This window comes from Osmerus eperlanus, chromosome 3 (genome assembly GCF_963692335.1).
Source record: "Osmerus eperlanus chromosome 3, fOsmEpe2.1, whole genome shotgun sequence".
Classification (NCBI taxonomy): Eukaryota; Metazoa; Chordata; class Actinopteri; order Osmeriformes; family Osmeridae; genus Osmerus; species Osmerus eperlanus.
The window spans coordinates 7,216,696-7,237,808 of NC_085020.1; the positions used below are offsets into that span (position 1 = coordinate 7,216,696).

At 45.6% G+C, this 21,113-nt stretch overlaps 1 protein-coding gene across 4 annotated transcripts in view; it reads left to right on the top strand.

The window, feature by feature from the left end:
• LOC134017380 (diacylglycerol kinase beta) overlaps nucleotides 1-21,113 on the top strand; it is a 52,311-nt gene that overhangs the window by 18,920 nt on the left and 12,278 nt on the right. For all 4 annotated transcript variants that reach the window (XM_062456918.1, XM_062456920.1, XM_062456919.1 and 1 more), the window contains 9 exons: nucleotides 507-605; nucleotides 926-1,033; nucleotides 1,247-1,320; nucleotides 2,462-2,536; nucleotides 4,558-4,643; nucleotides 4,787-4,876; nucleotides 6,239-6,399; nucleotides 13,181-13,245; nucleotides 20,107-20,197. In XM_062456918.1, the coding sequence (XP_062312902.1) occupies nucleotides 507-605; nucleotides 926-1,033; nucleotides 1,247-1,320; nucleotides 2,462-2,536; nucleotides 4,558-4,643; nucleotides 4,787-4,876; nucleotides 6,239-6,399; nucleotides 13,181-13,245; nucleotides 20,107-20,197 (849 nt within the window). The remainder of the gene's footprint in view (nucleotides 1-506; nucleotides 606-925; nucleotides 1,034-1,246; nucleotides 1,321-2,461; nucleotides 2,537-4,557; nucleotides 4,644-4,786; nucleotides 4,877-6,238; nucleotides 6,400-13,180; nucleotides 13,246-20,106; nucleotides 20,198-21,113) is intronic.

A 21,113-nucleotide genomic window follows, 5' to 3' on the forward strand; every position in this document is an offset into this window, starting at 1 on the left:
TTTGATTTTCTCACTGGTGTCAATTGCAAATATATACTTGAGACTGCAACGCTGTTGGATCATAGGTGAACTTGATATTAGTCTCAGTATCTGCAATAAAACCAAAATATCAGTTCCATTAGTGTCAAATATGAACACAATCAAACACTCAATGACGTTAAGACAGTGTAATTCCTCTCTGTAATTTGACCTGGGTCCACCAACAGTACCACTGCTGCAAACACCATGTATCCACTAGATGGCACAATTGGTCTGTATGTGTCACCTTCGAAGTTCACAGTTTGCAGAGTATCTTCTGTTTATCTTGAATTACAACATTACAGAAACCATCCAATCAGCTACTCCTCATATCAGAGGAGATAGTGACAAGTTGAAATGTTTGACGGCAAAAACGTATCGGTTCAGTTGATACATCAGCCACTATGACAGGTTGTCCTTAACTGTTCCCCTCGCCCCTGTTCTTTCCACCACAACCCACCCCCAAACCAATCCATTTCCTGCTCCAGGTCCACAACAAGTGTGCATCTAACGTGAAACCAGAGTGTGATGGAGGAGCCCTCAGGGACCATACCCTCCTCCCATCCTACATCTGTCCTGTGGTCCTGGTGAGCTGTCAAACTCTGGACCACTCACACACATTCGGAAAACTTTGATGTCCTGGGAGAATGTGACTCAGAATGTTTTTCTTACTCTGTATTTCTGTCTGACTGTGTGTCTATCTGTCTGTCTGTCTGTCTGTCTGTCTGTTTGCCTGCCTGCCTGCCTGCCTGCCTGCCTGCCTGTCTGTCTGTCTGTCTTTCTGTCTGCCTGTCTTACTGTATGTTTGTCTGACTCTCTGTCTGTTTGTCTGGCTGTGTGTTTGTCTGTCTGTGTGTCTGTCTGACTGTGTATCTGTCTGTCTGTGTGTCTGTCTGTGTGTCTGTAGGACCGACATTCTGTGGTGAAGCGGGGGGACGGTGAATCCCCACCATGCACCAGCCCTGACGACTCGAGTCAAAGCTTTAAATTCACCGGGGATGGACAAACACTGCAGGTAAGGGAAATCAAGCACAGAGCAGAACCTTTTTATTTATTTATTTATCACTCAGAATGGGTCCTGACTCTCAATCCCTGGCCTTTGTTTCTGCTTGATATTAGTGGTTGTTATTTTCAGATGATTTCAATTATTCCCTTACAAAAGTTCAATTTTGGACAGCAAATTGTCATTGGTGTGTGTCATTCTCCTGTGTGTCTCGTCCTGGTCCAGATCACCCCTCTCCCAGGTACACACCCTCTCCTGGTGCTGGTCAACCCAAAGAGTGGAGGGAGACAAGGGGAAAGGTATGTCACCTCAGAGTTCCTGTCAGGAGAGGGTGAACGGTGTTACTATCTTACTTATCCCTGTAACTGTGGATCAAATACGCCTACAGTGAACATCATAATGTGAACTTTGCATGCATTTATATCAATGCATCACAGTTCATCTGTGTGCCACACTGCTAGCATATGGATACTGTAGAAATGTAGTCAAAGTATTAGAATCCCAGAGGAAGTTTCTTGAACTGTATATTGTCTGTGGTTTGAAAAGAGATCCTTTTAGAGTGTCTCTCTGGCTGTAGATGAATGTGTTGACTGTTTCACATCTCCTCCCACCACACAGTCCTTCTCCACAGGAGGCCACTGCTCGCAGCCATCTCCATAGCAACACTGCCATTAAAAGGAAAATAATTCTGTGTTATCAGACCTTCCAGCACAAAAGCCATGTATTTTACTCTTAAGTACACAAAAGATTGTTCTATTTCTGTAGCTTTGATGTGCACGAAGAGATGAATGGCTTGGTGTTGAGTCACTTGGATACTTGAATGAGATGCTGACCCAGTAGTAGAGTTCTGTTGTACTTTTTTCAATAACCGGAAAAGATTGCCTACTACAACTGTTTCCTGGGACCTATTAGTGGACTATTGTCTTTATTGTAATCCAAATATTTCCTGCGTGACACGTCTGTCAGCGGTTTACGGTCTGTTGTCTCCCACTTCTCCTTATCTGTGTCCTTTCTAACAAAACACAGTGTGGGTATCGGAAGCTAACCCAATTACCTGTGCTGTGCCTGCATGAAGGACATTGTCGAGGCTTCAATGGATATTTGATGCAACTCTCACTTGTCAAGGTTACAGGAAACTGCCTTGTTCATGTGTTTGCTACTACACTGCCATTTTGATGCACAGGGGCAATATTTTCATGCAGCCTCCTGTCAGTGCTTCTACAGCAAATGGTTTGCTCTATCGAAATGGTGGAGTGTCTGTGTCAGAGCTTATTCTAGAGTGTTCTCAAATGGGTAAACAGTGCTGTCTCGCTGCCAACTTAATTAATCTATCTTTCTCGAACTTTCTATAACCTCTGTATGTGTGTGTGTGTGTGTGTGTGTCTGTGTCTGTGTCTGTGTGTGTGTGTGTGTGTGTCTGTGTCTGTGTGTGTTCTGTAGGGTGTTGAGGAAGTTCCAGTACTTGCTGAACCCCCGGCAGGTGTACAGTCTGGACTGTGGCGGGCCCATGGTGGGGTAAGTCAACAACACCTCAGAGAAACAGAGAGAGACAGGATCGTTCTTCTCATACAAAACAACTGTACACATCTGAAGTAGAACTTCACTGACCTTCCACAGGGTTGGTTAATGGTCTGGTTCCTTCTAGGATAGTAGAACATTCATGAAAGAACACATAAACCTGTGAAAACTTGTTCTGCAGGAGCTGCAGTTTAACTGCTGGCAGTCATCCACCTCCAGACAGCCTCTGGCTGTACTAAATTAAAGTCCACTGCTGTAGAAGTCAATATGTCTTCAACTCAATGTGGATGTAGCCACTGTGTTATGTGTAAAGCACACATACAAACACCAAACACACAGGACAGGTGATGAGGACAACGTGTCCATTCTTAATTTGGTTGTGCAATAGAACGCGCTTCATAAAACGTCTGACCTCTTTGCTATACCCGCCTGCCCAACCACTCCCAGCCCCCACCACCCCCACCCCCATTACCACCACACAAACACATATAACACTCCTCCCGCCGCCCTCCCCCAAGTTCTGCTGTCACGACCAGCGCAGCTCTTTCTGTCTCAAGGACAGGATAGACAGACTTTGTGACGCACATATCTCTCAAGGGAGACCACTGGGAGATAATACACGGGTTGCCATTATTACTGAATATGCGTACTAGTTGTGTAATTGGTCGTGATAGCAGCAGTGAGTGAGTGTCATAATGAGTCTAGTGTTGGCACACTGTAACAGAAAATCGATTCGCATTTGAATTGTAATTCAGTCATCTAGTGATTCATATCGATTCACAAAAATCGTGAATCGATTTTTAATCGTATCGTGACCCAAAGAATCGAATCGAATCGTGAGGTACCAAAAGATTCCCACCCTTAGTATTTGTATACTACTGTATTTAATTACTGCACTGGGTTTCACCGTCATTTAGTGTGGGTTTTCAGTAAGAGAGGGTTGTGTGCATAATAAAAGAGGTTACCACATGAGAAGGAGGATGGCAATGTGAGAGAGAACCGTCATGGCCCCCACATTGAAACCTCTCTCTCCTTCTCCGTCTCTGTTCCTGTTTTCAAAGCGTAATCTCTCACTACAAGGGCAATGACACATGTACGTCCCGATACATAACTGAGTCTGGAGCTCAGTGAGAGAGGGCAGATGGCTGTTCTTATGCGTGCTTGCTTTGCACATACACACACAAACACACACACACACATACACACTTTCACTCCAGCACCATTTATGTGGGCTCCATAGCAACGGGCTGAACAGCCTCCAAAGGCTCCTAGCTGAGCGGCAGAAGCTGAGTGATTTGTTTTGAGAAAGCAATCAGAGTTTTTTTTTATGTTTACAATGACCTCTGTATTGATATTTCTTGTATATATACGGTGTGGCCCATGGTTGCTTAAGGGGGATCCTTATTTAATACTACATTGTTGAAGCATAGACGCATAAAACTGTGTCCTACAATGTAAGGCTCAATGCATTGAGGTTAACGCATATCAATATTTGATTTTGACGTGCCTCTGTTTTGTTAAATGTGATGCACTTCGTGCTTTATGGATGTCCCCTGAGTGTGGGAACGACTGTGCGTCAGCAGGTTAGGTTGCAGTTCATCTGAATATCCAGTAGGATGTGCTGTCTGTCTCTGCCTCGTTCAATCCACTCAAATGATCATAAAACAAGAAAGAAAACACTTTTATCATGATTGAAACAATCTAGTACTTGAGGTGTGCTCAAGGCATCAGTACAGAGCCTGGGGTCTCTAAAGTGCAGCTGTCTTTTAGGGGACAGATGAAAGCCTATTTCGATACTTCTGCCCTGACCCACATTATAGGTGCTTTTGAAGGTCACACTCTTTGGAAGAAGGCAACAAGAATCCTTTTGAGCAGCTAACATTGAGACTTGAGGCTATGTGAACTTGAAAATAAGTTAATCTTGTCAATTGTAAGGAGAACCAACATTTTCACAATTTCATGCTGCATGCAGTACAATTCAATTCAGATGCCATGAAAAAAAAATGATCTTCCCCTAGGCTCAACTTCTTCCATGATGTCCCAGACTTCCGGGTGCTTGCTTGTGGAGGTGATGGTACAGTTGGCTGGATCCTGGACTGCATCGGTACAGAAACTACTGTATAGTCATTTAACTGTCTAGTTAGAACAACACCATTGGATCCAGACTGCCCTTGCATATCATTGCGATATGGTAATGTGTGGTGGTCATCTTCTGAATGTAACAGCACCTTGCTTCTCCCTGTGCAGACAAAGCCAACTTTGCCCGGCATCCTCCCGTGGCCATACTGCCCCTGGGCACAGGGAATGACCTGGCACGCTGCCTGCGCTGGGGCGGAGGTGAGAGGGAGCACCGGGCTGTGTGTGTGTGTGTGTGTGTGTGTGTGTGTGTGTGTAGCTACAGAATAGGAATACATGAAGTATACTGTACACCAGTGGTTCTATTTTGGAGGTATAAACATTCCAGTCTTTGGATCTTAAATGCTCCACTGCAGCGGACATAGAGACTTATTTCCTTTTGTTGTTATCTCTCATCATGAATTCTCCTGTGAAGCATGTTTACATTTAGTCATTTTTTTTGTTAAGGGCTGTTAAGGGCTTTCTAAATAGAAACCAATTTGATGTGATTAATATACAAAACAGAGACTAGTTATGTAACCCCGGCCATACGCTAAGTTTATTTATTTGGCCCAGTAGTTGTCCAGACTGCTTCAGGGTTGTTGGGGGGCCAAAGAGCACTTCCACAGGCTCATGTATGATGTGGAGAAATAAACACAGCTCTCCCAGGAGCTTTGGAAGAGACACTGTGTTTCACACCAAATGTTTCAGTTCTCGGAAAGTCGTTAAGAAACCCCCAGTTGGATTCTCTGAATTTGCTTTGACTGATGAGCAGCGTATAGGGCGTAGATGAGGTATGACATGTGTGAATGATATGTTTGTGGAAACATGCCGCTATTCATCCCAAAAATGTGATGGGAATTTAGTTGGTCCTTTACATTTGCATTGTAGATGAGAAATTCGTGGAAAGTGAGGGCTGGAAGATGTAAGTGTTATCGGGGTGGGGGGGGGGGGGGGGGGGGGGGGTAGAAGTACAGTGCAAGTGCAAGCACACATTAGGTGTCAGGGTCCTAGTGTGACTGACCTCATTAGAGACTCACACCTTCACCAAAGTGTTGTGACACCCCACGCTGCAGTAACACCCCAGTCTGTGACACCCACTCTCGCGGTCCCCAGTAAAAGGCAGTTTAGCTCAGCCTCCACAGTACCCTCTGGCTCATCACTATCCATGAGCTGGTGCTGTCCCATGGTAGAAGCACCAGCGGAATGACTGCTATACTCTAGTGTTCTCCCAGACCATTCTGCATTGCAGTTCTAGCATACGTTCACATTCACAGGGCTTTCTAGAGACAAGAGGCTGTTGGGATAGATGTGCTTTTGACTAAAAGAACATCTTTTAGTTTTCATGAACCTGTTTTTGCTTCAGGGTCTCTAGGCATCGGACCTTTATATTGTTTTGCAAATGCAGTTTGAGAGGTAGTTTACTTTAGAAACAAGTCTGAGCTTGTTGTAAGTGGCTGCAGGTGCCTATTGACTGTCAATCCCTGCGTCAGCATTTGACAAGTGATGTCTCTGGTTTAAACAAGTAGGCTAAACCTCCAACTGTGTGTGTGTGTTTGTGTGTGTGTACTCTGTGTGTCCCAGGTTATGAAGGAGGCAACCTGCTGAAGTTCTTGAGGGACATCGAGCACAGCACGGAGATGGTGCTGGACCGCTGGACCATCGACATCATCCCAGATGACAAGGAAGAGAAGGGTGACCCTGTCCCTTACAGCATCGTCAACAACTACTTTTCTATCGGCGTGGTAAGGAAACGCACGTTATTTGCACATAGATCGACAAGAATGAGTCCTGGGTCTGAAAGCTAATAGTTTCCTGCAGGATTATCCAGCTACCTAGCCCAGTAGGAGTTAAACAATTAGCTGAATCGTCTGTGGATTTTCAGCCCTCTTGGGCAGGTTAATTACTGTGTTTCTCTTTTTAATAGCAGAATGAAAAAAAGAACACAGCCAGGTCTCAGTTGCTTAGCAACCCTTCATCTCGCCTTGTCCCGCTGGTGAAACTAGTGTAACAGTGGGCGCAGAGGTATCCTAGGCGAGACTATTCTCTGATGCTGTCTTTATGTCTGTCATTGCAGACAGGCACCCCTTATTATGGGATGATAAAGTTTGCTCCAGTGTGGGGTTACTTAGCAACCACTGCAGTACTTTCCCGTATGTGAAACTTAATTTGTGAAGGCAATGTCATATTTACTGTCATCTTGTCCCAGCTGGTCAGATTGGTGGCCCACAGTAAAGTATGGGATCAGTGATGAGGATTTACTATGTGCTCTGTCATATTGCTTAAGCTTGAGGTCCTTTTTCATTTGGGATGAGATCATTTTCACTTTTACTGCAGTTTGCTATGAACAGGACATTTATCTTTGTTTCTCAGCCATCACACACAGACGCACCTGAAAACAAAAACACCATCTTGCTATTTTCCAGCATAGGTGGGTCCCTCTCTCTCTACTGTATGTTGTTTCATGTGTTGGCCTACTAAGCAACATTATGAAAGGCCTAAAAATAAACCCACATGTGGGTCCATAAGTAGAAGGAGTGGGTTCAGTGTGAAAGAACATATTGAGTCTGTTGTAAAGACAGGTAGTGTGAGAGGGAGAGGGGGAGGAGGTTTGGCACGGATAACTTGTACCACAGTACTGTTATACAACCCAGCCTCCTACCGGCGTCAGAGCAGACACCTGAACATAGGCCCTCTGCCCAAAACTCAGGACATCTAGTTCTGTACATGGGAACACAAAAAACACTGGAGCACATTCTTAAAATGTTTACCACACTGTATGCCGGGCTGCTGTGAAATCCAAAAGGATTACATTTAGCAGACGCTCTTATCCAGAGCGACTTACAGTAAGTACAGGGACATTCCCCCTGAGGCAAATAGGGTGAAGTGCCTTGCCTAAGGACACAACGTCATTTGGCACATCCGGGAATCGAACTGGTAACCTTCAGATTACTAGCCCGCTTCCCTCACCGCTCAGCCACCTGACTCCATTAAAGAGGGAGGTCAGTGTGCTGGGGCGTTCTACATCCTCGCTTCACAGAGGCACATAACCACATCCGGTGTCCGTGCATCACCCACACACAAAAGCAGAGAAAAACTTTTAGGCGCGTTGCTCAGTGAACGTAAAGAGGTTTTTGGCACAATACTGTTGCATCATGGATGCAACAGTGGCAGAGTATACTCCGGTTGACCTTTCACAGACAATGGTGCTTTCTTCGCTGTGCCAGAGTAGGATGCGTGGCAGGGGGTGGCAGGGAGAACAATTATGGCTTTGTGAGCACTTTGCGTGTGGGCAAAGTGAGTGGCACTGCCAGTGTGGCTGATGGATGGATGAATGGATTGATGGATGCTTAGATGGATGGACTCCATTGGTCACAGATGACGACAGCTGGAGAATTGCTTGTGCAGGTTATACTACGGTTTTCTGGTAGAGGACTCTGCTTGGCTTCATATAGTATGGCGACATCTCCTGTAATACCCTACCTGACCATTGCCCCTGGTGAGGGTGAGCTCCATGGGTTAAAGAGGGTGCTTGTTTTCATTTTGAGACTCTCTGGTCTTTACAGATTCTACTGTGTCTTTACTGGAGACACTTTTTCTGTTCTATGGACTCTACTGTATGTCCAGGGTTCTGTCAGTCCTCTGAGCTCATGTAGCAAAGTCCTCCGATTGCAGCGACAGATCGCCATGCCAACAGGAGCCGGGGACAGATGGCCGCCTATCGGGGGCGCCAATGACACCTGAGCAAACAAGCACCGTGACTCACCGTGGTGATGTAATCATTAGCGACCCAGAATTGGGTTCAATAACCATATTGGGCAGCACTTCCTGTCGCCACAGACCATGTCAGGGTCAGGTTGCTATGGCATTGGTGCTGGCAAGGCCAGTTCTGAAAGCTCGACAGTCATCTGTTTTTCATCTCGCTGACTTAATTGTGGATGACATGGCATGCTGGAGGCTGGGCAGAGAGCCCTTTGTCACAGATCAAGATGCTTGTTGTGATATTGCTGTTTGCTACGATAGAAAATGTTGTCTTGCTTTTAGGCGTCCTTACATGACGGCTCGTTGTTTTGAATAAACTTTTTTTATGGAGCCATGGAACCATGTTTAGAAACTTTTTCACATGAAATCCTGAGAACGAGTAGTTTACGGTCGAGTGTACCAGCGTCTACGCAGAGCTGCGGCTCTAGGTCTGTAAAGCGCTGACCGTGGCAGGAAGAGGGGCCTGAGAGCCGTGCTGACACCTCGGGTTTCAACACCATGTTATGCTACAGCACCTCCCTCAGAAACCTCGGAGTGGCCTGAGCCCCAGGCAGACACGCGTGTAACGTGTATCATCCTGACCCTCACCCTGGAAAGAATCCGTGTGAGGAATTAGAGCAAAGGAAGTCGCACCATGTCAGCAGCCATTAAAGATGCCCCCTCGTCCCTCTGGAGGAAGCCGATCTCCTCGGAGTGTGAGGAAGCCTGAAACGGGACCTGCTCTGCCATCAACAAGGTGTTCATGTCCAGTGTGGCACTCTGCCTGTCATGCAAGAGACGCAAGTGCTGGCTTGGCTCATCTGGGCTGTCTGTCAAGAGAGCGGCCAGACTCTTTGTGCGTGTGAGGAGTGTGCCATCATCATTTTGTTCACATTTGATGTTTTTTAAGGCCAGATGGTGTACCTGGGCACTTCATGGAGTGCAACAAGTGACCTAGTACAGGCTGTGTGCTGCTAGACATGCCGGATGCTTCTACACGCGAGGAGGTGGGACTGAGAAGAACCCTTTCCAAGGGTTCAAAACTGGGGTGGAGGTCCTGCTCTGCTTGACTCCTCGTGGCCTGTGCACACAGCATGGTGTGTTGGGGCTAGTTCAGAGGACGGGCAGGCCAGACCACTGGGAAGGGGAAGATGATTGGAGTGTGTATGAGAGAGAGAACGAGAGAGAGACAGAGAGAAAGAGGGACCGAGAGTGTGAGAGAGAGGGAAAGAGAGAGATAGATAGATAGGGTGAGAGAGAGAGGGAGAGAGATGGAGAGAGAGCGGAGTAGTTTCTGGCTCTCACTGAAGGTCAGGGGAAGTATCAGTGACAGGAAGTCAGTGGCTGCCAGGTTCGGACCAGGTTACCGCAGTAATGAATGACCGTGCTGAGTGACACCTGGCTGGCCTTAAAGGTAGAAGGAAAGCAGCCCCTGAATCCTCCTTCTGCCAGTCCCCTGAGTCCACATACACACACACACACTTTGTACATTTCAGGAGGTTATAAACACACATTTAAACATGACCCATATGGACTCTGTAGCCGTGTGCAGTGTGGAGGCAGCTTACATTTTTACTAGACACACTCATATGCTCCCAAGGAAATGGTCTCTAGTGAGTCACGTTAACACCTGCTACCTACAACTCTGACAGGAACACAGATGGACACCACACTGCCTCAGAGGCTGGCATGCTGTGATGTCCCTGTATGGGCATGCAGAGCAACACCTACACTTCTCTTAAAGACACATTTCTACTCATATTTATACTCCTGTGCCTATTCAGGTGATGTATTGTAAATGCAGTACTGTACACTGGAACTGCACAATCAGCATGTCTACGATGTATTCTTATGCTGAGTGGTGTGACATGAACCCATTGAATAACTTTTTGGGTTAAAGTATTCCACTACGTTACTCATTGAGGTTGACACATAGCCTACTGTATGTCACTAGCGTAACCACTCTGTGGCTAAACATGCCCTTCCCAAAAGGACACCGCCAACTGAATGTCCCCCCTGTCAACTGAAGAGCTGGGCCTGAGGTGACATTTTACAGTAAAGGATTTGTTTATTTGTTCCTCACCATCACAAACCCAAGCAGCATATGCACTGTACACACATACACACACACACAGCCCTTTGCCCCGCCATGTGTTAAACTTCAAAGGGCAAGATCAAAACAACCTTTATCAAAAAGGCAACTGTGTAAGATGGCAAATGTCACATATTCCTAATGTCAGCATTTGTTCACTGTTCAGTGTTGATCTGCAAGAGAGCGGCACTGGACACAACAACAATATCCCAGAGAGAGGTTTTTTTTGTTGAATGTCTGTCTCATTTTCTGCCCCTAGATATGGTCCTTCAATGTAACGGAAGTTGTGAGTCTCTCACGACACTCTCTTTTCACACATGGCAATGACAAAGTAAACAAACATCCCTCCTCACAAGTCCAGTTCCCTCCACAGTAGGGAAACGGTCCAGTGACATAGCTGGCGCTGTGATAAGGTGACTGATGAGGGATGTGTTACTGTATTTGTGTTTAACAGAGATTTTGGTTCAGTCCATGGTGCTTCCATACACGCCATATTACTTGCTGTTGGTGTTGCTTGCAGACCTCTGAAATCCCCTCCACTGCCAAGGTTCCAGTCTATCTCATATTCCCTGGCCAGCTGAACAGGCAGGTGCAGGGCTATTTTTAAGAGCCAGGAGATGCTGATGCTGTGGGTCTCACATTGGATTTGGTTGAGGAGGATGTGCTGGAGGGGGGCGGGCCCTGGGAACGTCAAGCTCCAATGGACAGCAAGAGGATGAAAGAGAGGAAGCGTGTCATTCGGCTTGTCCGCCCGTCCGATACACCCCGCTAAACCTTCCAGTCGGCTCTCTGGCACCATCGAAAACACCTGGCCAGGCAGGCAGGGAGCCAGCCAGGTGGAGCACCGGGGGCAAGTCTGTTCTGGTCGACTCCTGTTTCCATCAGAACCAGATCCAGTCAGAGCCCACACCCTGCTGGGCCTGTCTGGGAGGGAGCAGGGATGCAGAGCAGTGAGTGGTAAAACAGAGCATTCTGTTGATTCCAACACAATGCAGAAAACACTGTGTTATTCACCTACATGCAGGTGTAAACCGACATATAAACTAACTGTGCTAACTGTACGTTTTTATGTTGATGTAGGTGTAAATGCAGGTCTAAAGATACATTTGACCCAGTCATCTGTAACATCATTTATTCATTTAGTGCCTACTTTCATTTAAAGCAATATCGAAGCTAGGACCTACTGATCCACAGTCGACTGCTCTACCACTGAGCTGTAACCTTCTTGTAGCTGTCTGCCCAGCTGTCCTCCACAGTGGGTGTGTAGGACCCAGGTCTCCCAGCACATTCTCATCCCTGCTCGTCATGTTTTAGCACTTGGGCAGAACCGCCGGTGTCACCATAACAACACTGGCGGCAGCGTTTCTGCATACTGTATTGGCGTGGATGGTTAGGGTTAGAGTAAGGGTTTGAGTTGGGATTAGGAATAGGGTTGCTGCGACCTTATGTGTCAAAAACTAGGCTTACGGTCCGGTTTTGTCCAATACTGATGCCGAGGGCTACCTCGAACTGTGATGCCAAGAGTTCAACCCAAGAAGTAACATACAGCATGATGCCTTCTGACAGAGACCAGGCCTGCCTTCCGGTTAGAGTGCCAGAGAATGAACATCTCCTTGCACGGGGTCACCCAGAGGACACTACATTTGACTGATTATATTCGTCCTAATATATCAAAAAATATCCAACATCCAATATACAAGTATATCTATGCACCAAGTACAGTGGACAGCAGTGGACAGCCAGTTTGATAGGTAATACCTGCAGGCTGTGGTATCTAGTTGATGCTTTCTTGTGTGTCGTAAGGGTTAATCTGCTGATTTAAAGGTCACCTCCCTAAGTGGGTTCATTGTGAGGGTGGCCTGTTTGACTAATGACATCCACCCCTGGCCCAGAGGTTAGGGGTCAAACACAGGGGCGACTCTGACATGTGCCCGGGTGACTAACAACTCCTGACATGACAGCTCCAGGCCATGCATGCACTCCATGGGGATCAATCCCCAGGGACGGCCCCTGTCCCGGTTCTACTGACCTCTCCTGTCTTTTCTACCTTCCTTCTTCCTGCTCTCTAACAAGGAAGTTGACAGATCTCAATGTAAATCAAGAATATGGTGTAGTGAGTTTAGGATAAGGTAAGGTCAGGTATACTTTATTGTCCCACAGGGAAACTTGTCTACAAACCTTTGCATCACACAACACACTTGTCAACAAAGTCACGCAAGTACATAGATCATACACAAAAACGTGCAAAACGTGCTTGAATTCACGTTGAGTGTGATACATTAGTTATGCGAGTAATAAAAGGTATTAAAAACGACAGAAGTTTAATTAAAAAAAACAAATAAAATCAAGCCAGTGGTTTATTGAAATAATGGATAGAATAAAAACAAATGATAATCAAACCTAGTAATAAGTGGATGAATTCCAATGTCTAAATCCCATGTAGGTAATACTTCTGCTTGTTGCTGTTTAATACATTGATGAAATTTAAAAAATATATTGTGCTGGTTCAGTCAAACCCAAATCAGTCTAGTTTCAAGATTTGTGTTGGATCATTTAGAGGAGAGCATGATCTGAGCTGCCTGGTTAGTTTTCTTGATCTGCCTCAACATTGGGCTTGTATGATTAGTCAGGAACAGGACGTGAGGACCTAATTGTTGCCTTCCAAGTGACATTACTCTTTGTTTCCCCCACAGGACGCCTCCATCGCCCACCGCTTCCACCTGATGAGAGAGAAGCACCCGGAGAAGTTCAACAGCAGGTGAGAGAATTAAGGAGTCATGTTATTTGTCTCATGGTGTGTGTCTCTGTGTGTCTCTGTGTGTCTCTGTATGTGTCACTCATTCGGAAACACCTTTTTTCATCAAGAGAGTTTAGGAGTTTCAGATTAATTCATCTGAAGGTTCTCAAGGCCTGGCCAGGCTGACTAAACTCTTGTCAACGTCAGTACAGCACAATAGAGGCTTCACAAAATGGAGGAGGGGACTAGAAGCTTGAAAGCTTTTAATTCATTGTCATGCAATAGCTTCATCTGAATGGGAGTGGATTGAGGAAGCTTCAGTCTCCTCTTTTTAAAACTAAAACAATGAAGGGAGGCAAAAAGTTTAATTCAACCTTTCTTCAACCACGGACAAAACAGTATAATTAGTCTGGCAGGATAAATGGGCAGCACGGTGACCTGTGTGAGGGTATAACCTTGAAGAAGCATGTTTGAGAAAAGAAAACAAGCATTTTCTCTCAGGGAAGATTGGGGGACTGCTCCTGGCCCCAGAGGTGTTTTATGGTGCATCGTAACAGTCAAGCCCTTTGATGTTCAACATCCCAGTGTTTGTTTCAGCCACACGCCTGCTGTATAGTCCTCATTGAAGCCACCATTGAGATGCACTGTAAAAGAGACACACACAATACAGCAATTTAAAAGTCGTACTGCTTACTGCTGTGTCTTTTGGAGGAGTAGTCACTGTCTGTGTGGCCTGGACTGTTTGATGGTGGTCCCCGAGGTCTGTCCCTGTGTGTGTGGGAGTGTGTTTGAAAACCGGTTCTTGGATAGGATTGTCTTGATGCCTGAGTGGAGAGCTACACTCCTAACCTGTGTACTGTTACAATAGTGCTGCCAGTGATCCTGCATGCCAGCTTGCTTGGATCCAATCTTCCTCTGCCCTGTGGGGTGTCCAACACAACAGGAAGTGTGTGTGTGTGTGTGTGTGTGTGTGTGTGTGTGTGTGTGTGTGTGTGTATGTGTGTGTGTGTGTGTGTGTGAGCTATGTAAAGTAGGCCAAACCTGAACCTGTATCTTGTTGACGAGGGAATCTGCTGTATTTTTTGTTTGTTTGTTGTGCCTCTCAGTGTAGAAGGTTTAAAGTAAACTTGTTTAAGGGGGCAAACACAGTGAGTCATCCTGTGTTGTCTCTGGCTGCATGTGGCTAATGTTACAACATGGCTGCTCCTGCCATTGTATATCAGTGGAGCTAATGAGACATGTAAGCCTCCTCACATGAAAGTGGAGGTGGGGGAGATAGATGGAAGCTTGTTTACAGTTTGAGATTTCATAATTAATGCTCAAGACTTCAGCCACAGACCTAGATTTCCGTTCCACAGGCACAGGGGATATACAAGGGTTTGAAGGAACCGTCTCTTAGAAACGGCAGTGTGTGTTAAGGGGGCCTTCTGAGGAAAATAAATAAGGGTGTAAAGTTTGTGAACAAGCTTTATTATAATTTTTATCAAATCACCCACAGTTGAACAAAATCAGGGAGTTATTTTCAGTGCTGCAGTGGGCAAAGTGCCAAATTCTGTCCACATAAATAAACACACAAGACATACAAGACTTAAATAGAGCTTTGCATGGTGACAAAATGTGTCTTTCTGTGTGCTAAACGAATTTGTCAGGGTTGCACAGACATGGATTCTGTTGGTCCCTGCGTTTGGCTGTTGTCACTGAGGTACATCCTCTGGACTATGAGTATAAACACTCTCTCATCTGGCTGTCATCCAACAGATAGACAGCTCTACAGCATGGACCAAGGATGTTTGGCACGGCACAGTAAATTCACAGCAAAAAAGGACTTTCTGAGCAAATGGACCATTCATTATAAAATGTTGATTGTTCCTTGGACTACTTATCCCCAATTATGTATTTATTTATCATGCAATTTGTTTGAAATAATGTGAAACAGTGCCCTTCTATCAAAAGGGTCTATGATAAAACTATTTCTCTTTCTTGCTTGTTTTCTCTCTCCCTCTTCTTTTCTTTCAGCATGTTCAGTACCCACCCTCCTTCAGCCCCTTGATGTGAGAGCAGGGTGGACATGTTCATCTTGAAACCTCATTCAGAAGTTGCATCACCAGTAGCACAGTAGCAAAGGGAACTAGATAGCCTAAACCCGGGTGTGTTTATGTGTGTGTGCTTGCTTAGATGTGTGTGTGTGTGTGTGTGTGTGTGTGTGTGTGTGTGTGTGGGTGTGTGGGTGTGTGTGTGTGTGTGTGTGTGTGTGTGTGTGTGTGTGTGTGTGTGTGTGTGTGTGTGTTGCTGCTCCTGGGAGGGGGAAGAGAGAGGAGGATGTTTTGGATTAGGAAGTGTTGGATTGCTTCTGTGGACAACGAAAAAAGACCTCTGGCCCTTTTGTTGGTGTGATTTTAATGACAATAGAGGGTCTTGGTTAAGGCCACTGGACCATAAGATTCCTATCACAACAGTGAAGATAAGAGCTGGGCAGGACTGTGAGGGTGCATACCACTGGGAGTGAAACAGCAGGGTAACTCCTGACTTTGTGTTGTTACAAACCCTCTCAGTACACCAGGGTTGTCATGACTATGGTGTGAGAACAGGATGGGTTAGGGTTTACCTCAGTGCTAGAGTATTTGACTGCAGCTCAAGAGGTCACAGATTCAAATCCGTCCCTCGAATGTTGCTTTGGATAAAAGTGTCTGAAAAACATTATTAGAAGTCTTAACAGAAGAATCCTGGCCCTCACAACTGGTCTGACAAAGAAATTCCCTCATTGCCTAAAGTAATGGATCGGTGAAGCAAATTGTATAACTGGGAGGTTCAGTTAGTTTGGAATATAGTTCCATAGACACTAGTAGTATAGACTGTGTGTATAGGGACCGCAGGGATCTCCGCTGCAAGTCATTGTCAATATGTATTATCTTTAAGCTAATCAGGGCGTGGATAGGTTATTGTCCTATAGATTGATCAGGTTTAATCAATCTAATGTGGGTGAAGGGAAGGTCTGGGGCCCCATCTGTCTCAATGCATCAATCTCTGTTTGAGGACAGTCTCCTTTTGGCCCTGTGTAGCTAATGATGAGATCAGAATCAGATGAATGGAATACAGAACGGGTTTGAATCTAACCTCTCCGCGTTTGGCTTTGTGTGTCCAGTTGTGTATGTGAGTGCATGTGTGAGTGTGTATTCCATAGAGAACGTGGGAATGTGTTAGTGTTTGAACATGTTGTACCCTGCTGTTGTGCTCTGACAGAGTGATGCATGAACCCACACTCCTCTCTGCTGCCATCGTGACACACAGCCTTTCTAGCAGTCGCACGGAGCAAACAGCCTGCGCCGTTTGCCACTGCTACATCAGACTAGGGCTAGGGTGTAGATCCAACAAGGAAGGATTTATACGTGACATTTTACATTTCATTTTATTCATTTTGCAGACGCTTTTATCCAAAGTGACGTGCAAGTAGTAAGTGCTCCTACCCTTTGTGGGTGTGTGGGTGTGTTTGTGTGTGTATGTGTGGGTGTGTGTGTGTAGAAAAAGGGGGAGTGAAGTGGAGGGAGGGAGGGAGGGGGGGAGGGAGGGAGGGAGGGGGGGAGGGAGGGGGGGAGGGGGGGAGGGAGGGATTGGGAGGGAAGGAGTGCTCTCTGACACTTTAGGGTCAAGGTTTATTTAGCTGTAGGCAGTAGCACCCTGGGGAAGGTATTTACCTGAATGAGCAATTTGTCCCCAAAACAGATCCAGTTCTTAGTGGTATTCAAAGGAATTTCAGTTCATCTTGGCTAAAATGTTTCTACACATTTATCAGATGATTAGAGAAACATGCTCTCACTCAGAGTAAGCACAGGGACGTTAGATAGATGCCATTCTATCCTTCTTACGGCAGAAGCTGCTTTGTCAGCGCTGTAAAAGATATTTGGGTTGTTGGAAACTGATCGTTTGATTGGATAAACTGAGATAGTTCATCAGATTAGAGTGATTGTCTTACATCCTCACTGTAGCCTCCTGTCCTCCTTCCATCTCCTGGCACACCTCCAAAACAACCACAGTCTTCTCTCCTCTCATGCAGAGACAGCCTCAGTGGGTCAGTCAGTAGCTGGTATCTCCGAGGATCAGGAGGATAGAGGCTGCTGTCCAAGCTGTGAGGCCTGATCTGATCACAGATACTGAAGGGAGGGTGGTGGAGGGGGGTCAGCAGGTCATTTCTCTCACAAGGGATTATGGGAGATGGTTATCTCTCCCGAGAGGGGAGGAACAGGGAGGTCAGTGTGTGCAGGGGAGGGGTGTGGAGGGGCCAACGAGCGGGTGAATGACTGTGTGCTTTACAGCCTGAGGGCCCACACTCCACTGTTGGAGCCACAGCGCTGTGTTTTTGAGACTGGTGTCTCGGGCATCTTAACACCACCCTGCCCCCCGCTCACATCACACCTTACTTAAATTCACCGTTCACTATTCATCACACCTAACTTAAAAAAAAATCCGGGTAACCCCCACTACCCCGCCCTCCCACCCAATGGCATTTCAATCCATCCTTAACTTGGCCTGTCTCGGTATTAAAATTAGGTCTATTTTGGCTGGTGTCCAGTCAGTGTGATCTAGCTGTATTTCCTGAGGCCATGGCGAGCTCAGTTTCAACCTGTGAACTCATTCCCCTCCTTTCTCACTCAGCTGCTCAGAGCTGCACAGACGCAGTCTTGAATACTGAACAGTCAGCTCTCAAAGCGAACGAGAAAAACCTCCGCCTCATCAGTACACAAAGTAAATACTCCTCAGGGTGGAGACTTGCTTTTGTCCTGTTGGTTTTATTTTGTTCACATTTTCTTTAGTTGTTATCGACGACATTCATAATAAATACATGGAATGTCATCTTTCAATAGACTTGTAGCAGACGCTTAAGACCTGTGCAAATAATTTCAGTTGTGTCAATTTAGCTGCTAGGCTGTAAAAACCGAATGTGTCTTTAAGGACTATCCAGGACTGAGCCCACCTCCACCCCTGCCTCAGTCTCACTGGAGGGAAGGAGAACTGGGAGTTAATTGCATTTTTACAGGCCTTCTCAAGTGGAAGCCAGCTAATGAGGTTAGGCAGCTTGTCTCATTGAGAATCGAAACTGTGCCTAATTGTGATCTCAGATTTGTTCATAATCCCTCCGTCTGACAGAGCAGGGTTTTCAGAGGATGTGGGGAGGTGAGGAGGTGGAAGCCTCAACAATGCTATAAGGGAACAGTATAGCATTATAGCAGAGAGCATAGGTTAATACAGTTACCATGCTTTTTTGATTGCCTAATCTGGTTTCCATGCTACCTTTGAAGGTGTTATACAATGGAACTAAATTAAACTGTTTTGCCAAAGTCTTTACATTCTTCTTGCCAATAGGCTGCCAGTGCCAACTGTATATATAACTGGTTATATGGTTCTACCCCCTTACCACTGTGCTTGTTGTGTCAACAAGAATGTTGTTAGTGTCAGCAGGAGAGTATCTGTGCTACCCATATCCAATGTACATACTGTGAAAATGTTGAAGAACAAGAATGTGTAATAGAATGAACACACACTGTTGTCGCCTTTGTGAAGTCCTGATAGAGAACTGTGTGCTTCCAGTCTGAGTAAAACATGGTGTTTTCTGTGTTGTTAGACAAGTGAGCATTTGAGGGCTACCTTTGGTTTGGTGGAAATAAAACAGCTTGGAATGATAGACCTGCAGAGAGGCATCACAGGGCAAAGTCATCCCTTCAAACACCCTTACACAAGTACACACACACACGCCAGCCGTGGAGAGTTGAGGCGCTGTTCTCTTCAATCAGTCAGCCAGGGAATCTGAGATGTTCTCCACACCTGTCCAGCACCTGTCAGACTGAGGTGTTTAAGCAGCCCCTCAATGTTTTAGCACCACCAGGAGATGAGGTGGGAGTTAAAGGTTTGAAGGACGCACATTGAAGGAGTCGTTCTTACATTTACATGTAGTCATTTAGCAGACGCTCTTATCCAGAGCGACTTACAGTAAGTACAGGGACATTCCCCCCGAAGCAAGTAGGGTGAAGTGCCTTGCCCAAGGACACAACGTCAATTGACCGGGATTGGCCGGGAATCAAACTGGCAACCTTCAGATTACTAGCCCGACTCCCTCACCGCTCAGCCATCTGACTCCTAAGTCCATCAGTTATTTTTTTTAACATAGTTCAGTTGTAAAATGACTAAATGTAAAAATGACTAAATGTAAATGTAAATGTATTCGGAGCATTGTATTGACACTGACATGATTAGTAAAGGGATGAAATAGAATAAACAACTTGCACCAGGTCACTTGTGACAGAGTTCCCTCTGAGGCAGAACTGTACATGAACTCTTTGGACCCTAAGGTTGTTGTGTGCTGTGAAAGTGGACATGAACCATGATCTTATGAAGGCCTTTGTCCCCTTGCCTCTGGCACTAGTCCACCCAGTTATGGTGGGCCTGCCAGCCTTAAGGGCACCAAGGTGAAAATGTGTGTTTTTGCTGCAAGGTCAGAGCAGCAGTACCCTAACTCTAACTTGTCACGATGTCCTTTGTGCTTTGTTAGTACAGAAATGCAGACCACCCCAGTTTTAAGCTGTGGGGTGTGTTTACAGAGCTTTGACCCTAACTATAAAAAAAAACAGCAGCAAACTGTCTGTCTCCTGTATTGAAATGACTGGGATTGTAGGAAAACCTCAATATTCCACAAGAACTGACATGCCTGAGGTGCCTTGCATGGCTGACATATGCTGCCAGAACCAGCAATGCCCTTTTTAATTGCAGCTTTGGGGGGTGGGGGTGGGGGATGAGGGGGTGGGTGAATTGAAGAGCACATTAAATGAAAATATATCCCTTGTGTCACTCAAGGACTTCTGGCTCTCTTTTCTCTTCCTGTTTGGTTTGCAGGATGAAGAACAAGCTGTGGTACTTTGAGTTTGGCACCACGGAAACCATATCTGCCACCTGCAAGAAACTCAACGAATGTTTAGAGGTGGAGGTGAGTAATGGAGGACTTTATCTTGCTTGTGGACAGGAATGACCAACCTAAGAAAGACGTTTACTTGATATGTGCTCTATACTCCATGGTCCAGGGAAACAAAATGTTACAAAAAGTCTTATAGGTGACAAAATTCCCCAAAAAACACATGAAAGTGCCAATCCCGAATGAATGCATTTGCCTATTCTTAGCTCAGAGCTAATGTTCTGTCAAACCATCAAACCACGGATTGCCTCATTCCGTCACATAATACCTCTGAGTAAGCCAAGAGAGACCATGGTGAAATACAGAACAGATTTTCAACATCAGAAGTGTGCTTGATTTAACTTGTCAGATGCAATTAAGTAAATGAATGAGCCCTGAAGTCCAAATTCCACACGCAAGTAATGCTAAAATAAGGACAAACACAACTATTTATTTAATATATGCACTCATATAGGTTTGAGAAACAAAGCTTCTGTAAACCTTTCCCTGTATCAGCCGTTGTCCGAGGCATTTACCTTTTCACTTTGTGAGTGATGTGAGGTGGACAACAGTGTCTTGATTTTCTACAGTAAAGATGTTATCAGTCAGGCTGTGCGATTGAAATCTGTTAAGCTGGTCCTTTTTGTACAAATTAAAGAGTGACTCACAGATACTTATTAACCTTGTCCAGAACTCAATAAAGCCTTTAATAATTATCCCCCAAGTCCAAAGTAAGCCCCTCATGGCCTCAGCAGATAGGCTAGCTGTTGGAAAACCTCATTGGGGTGTCTCTTTAATTCATTACTGTTCCTCAGTGTGGCAGCCACTCCCATACAGCCCAGTGGTACACCTCAGAGCAGAGCAGCGGGATCCACTAGAGATGTATAGACTTGTGGGATGTAATTATGCTACAAGATGTAATTACTGTATTAAAAACTCCACAGAGCAAACT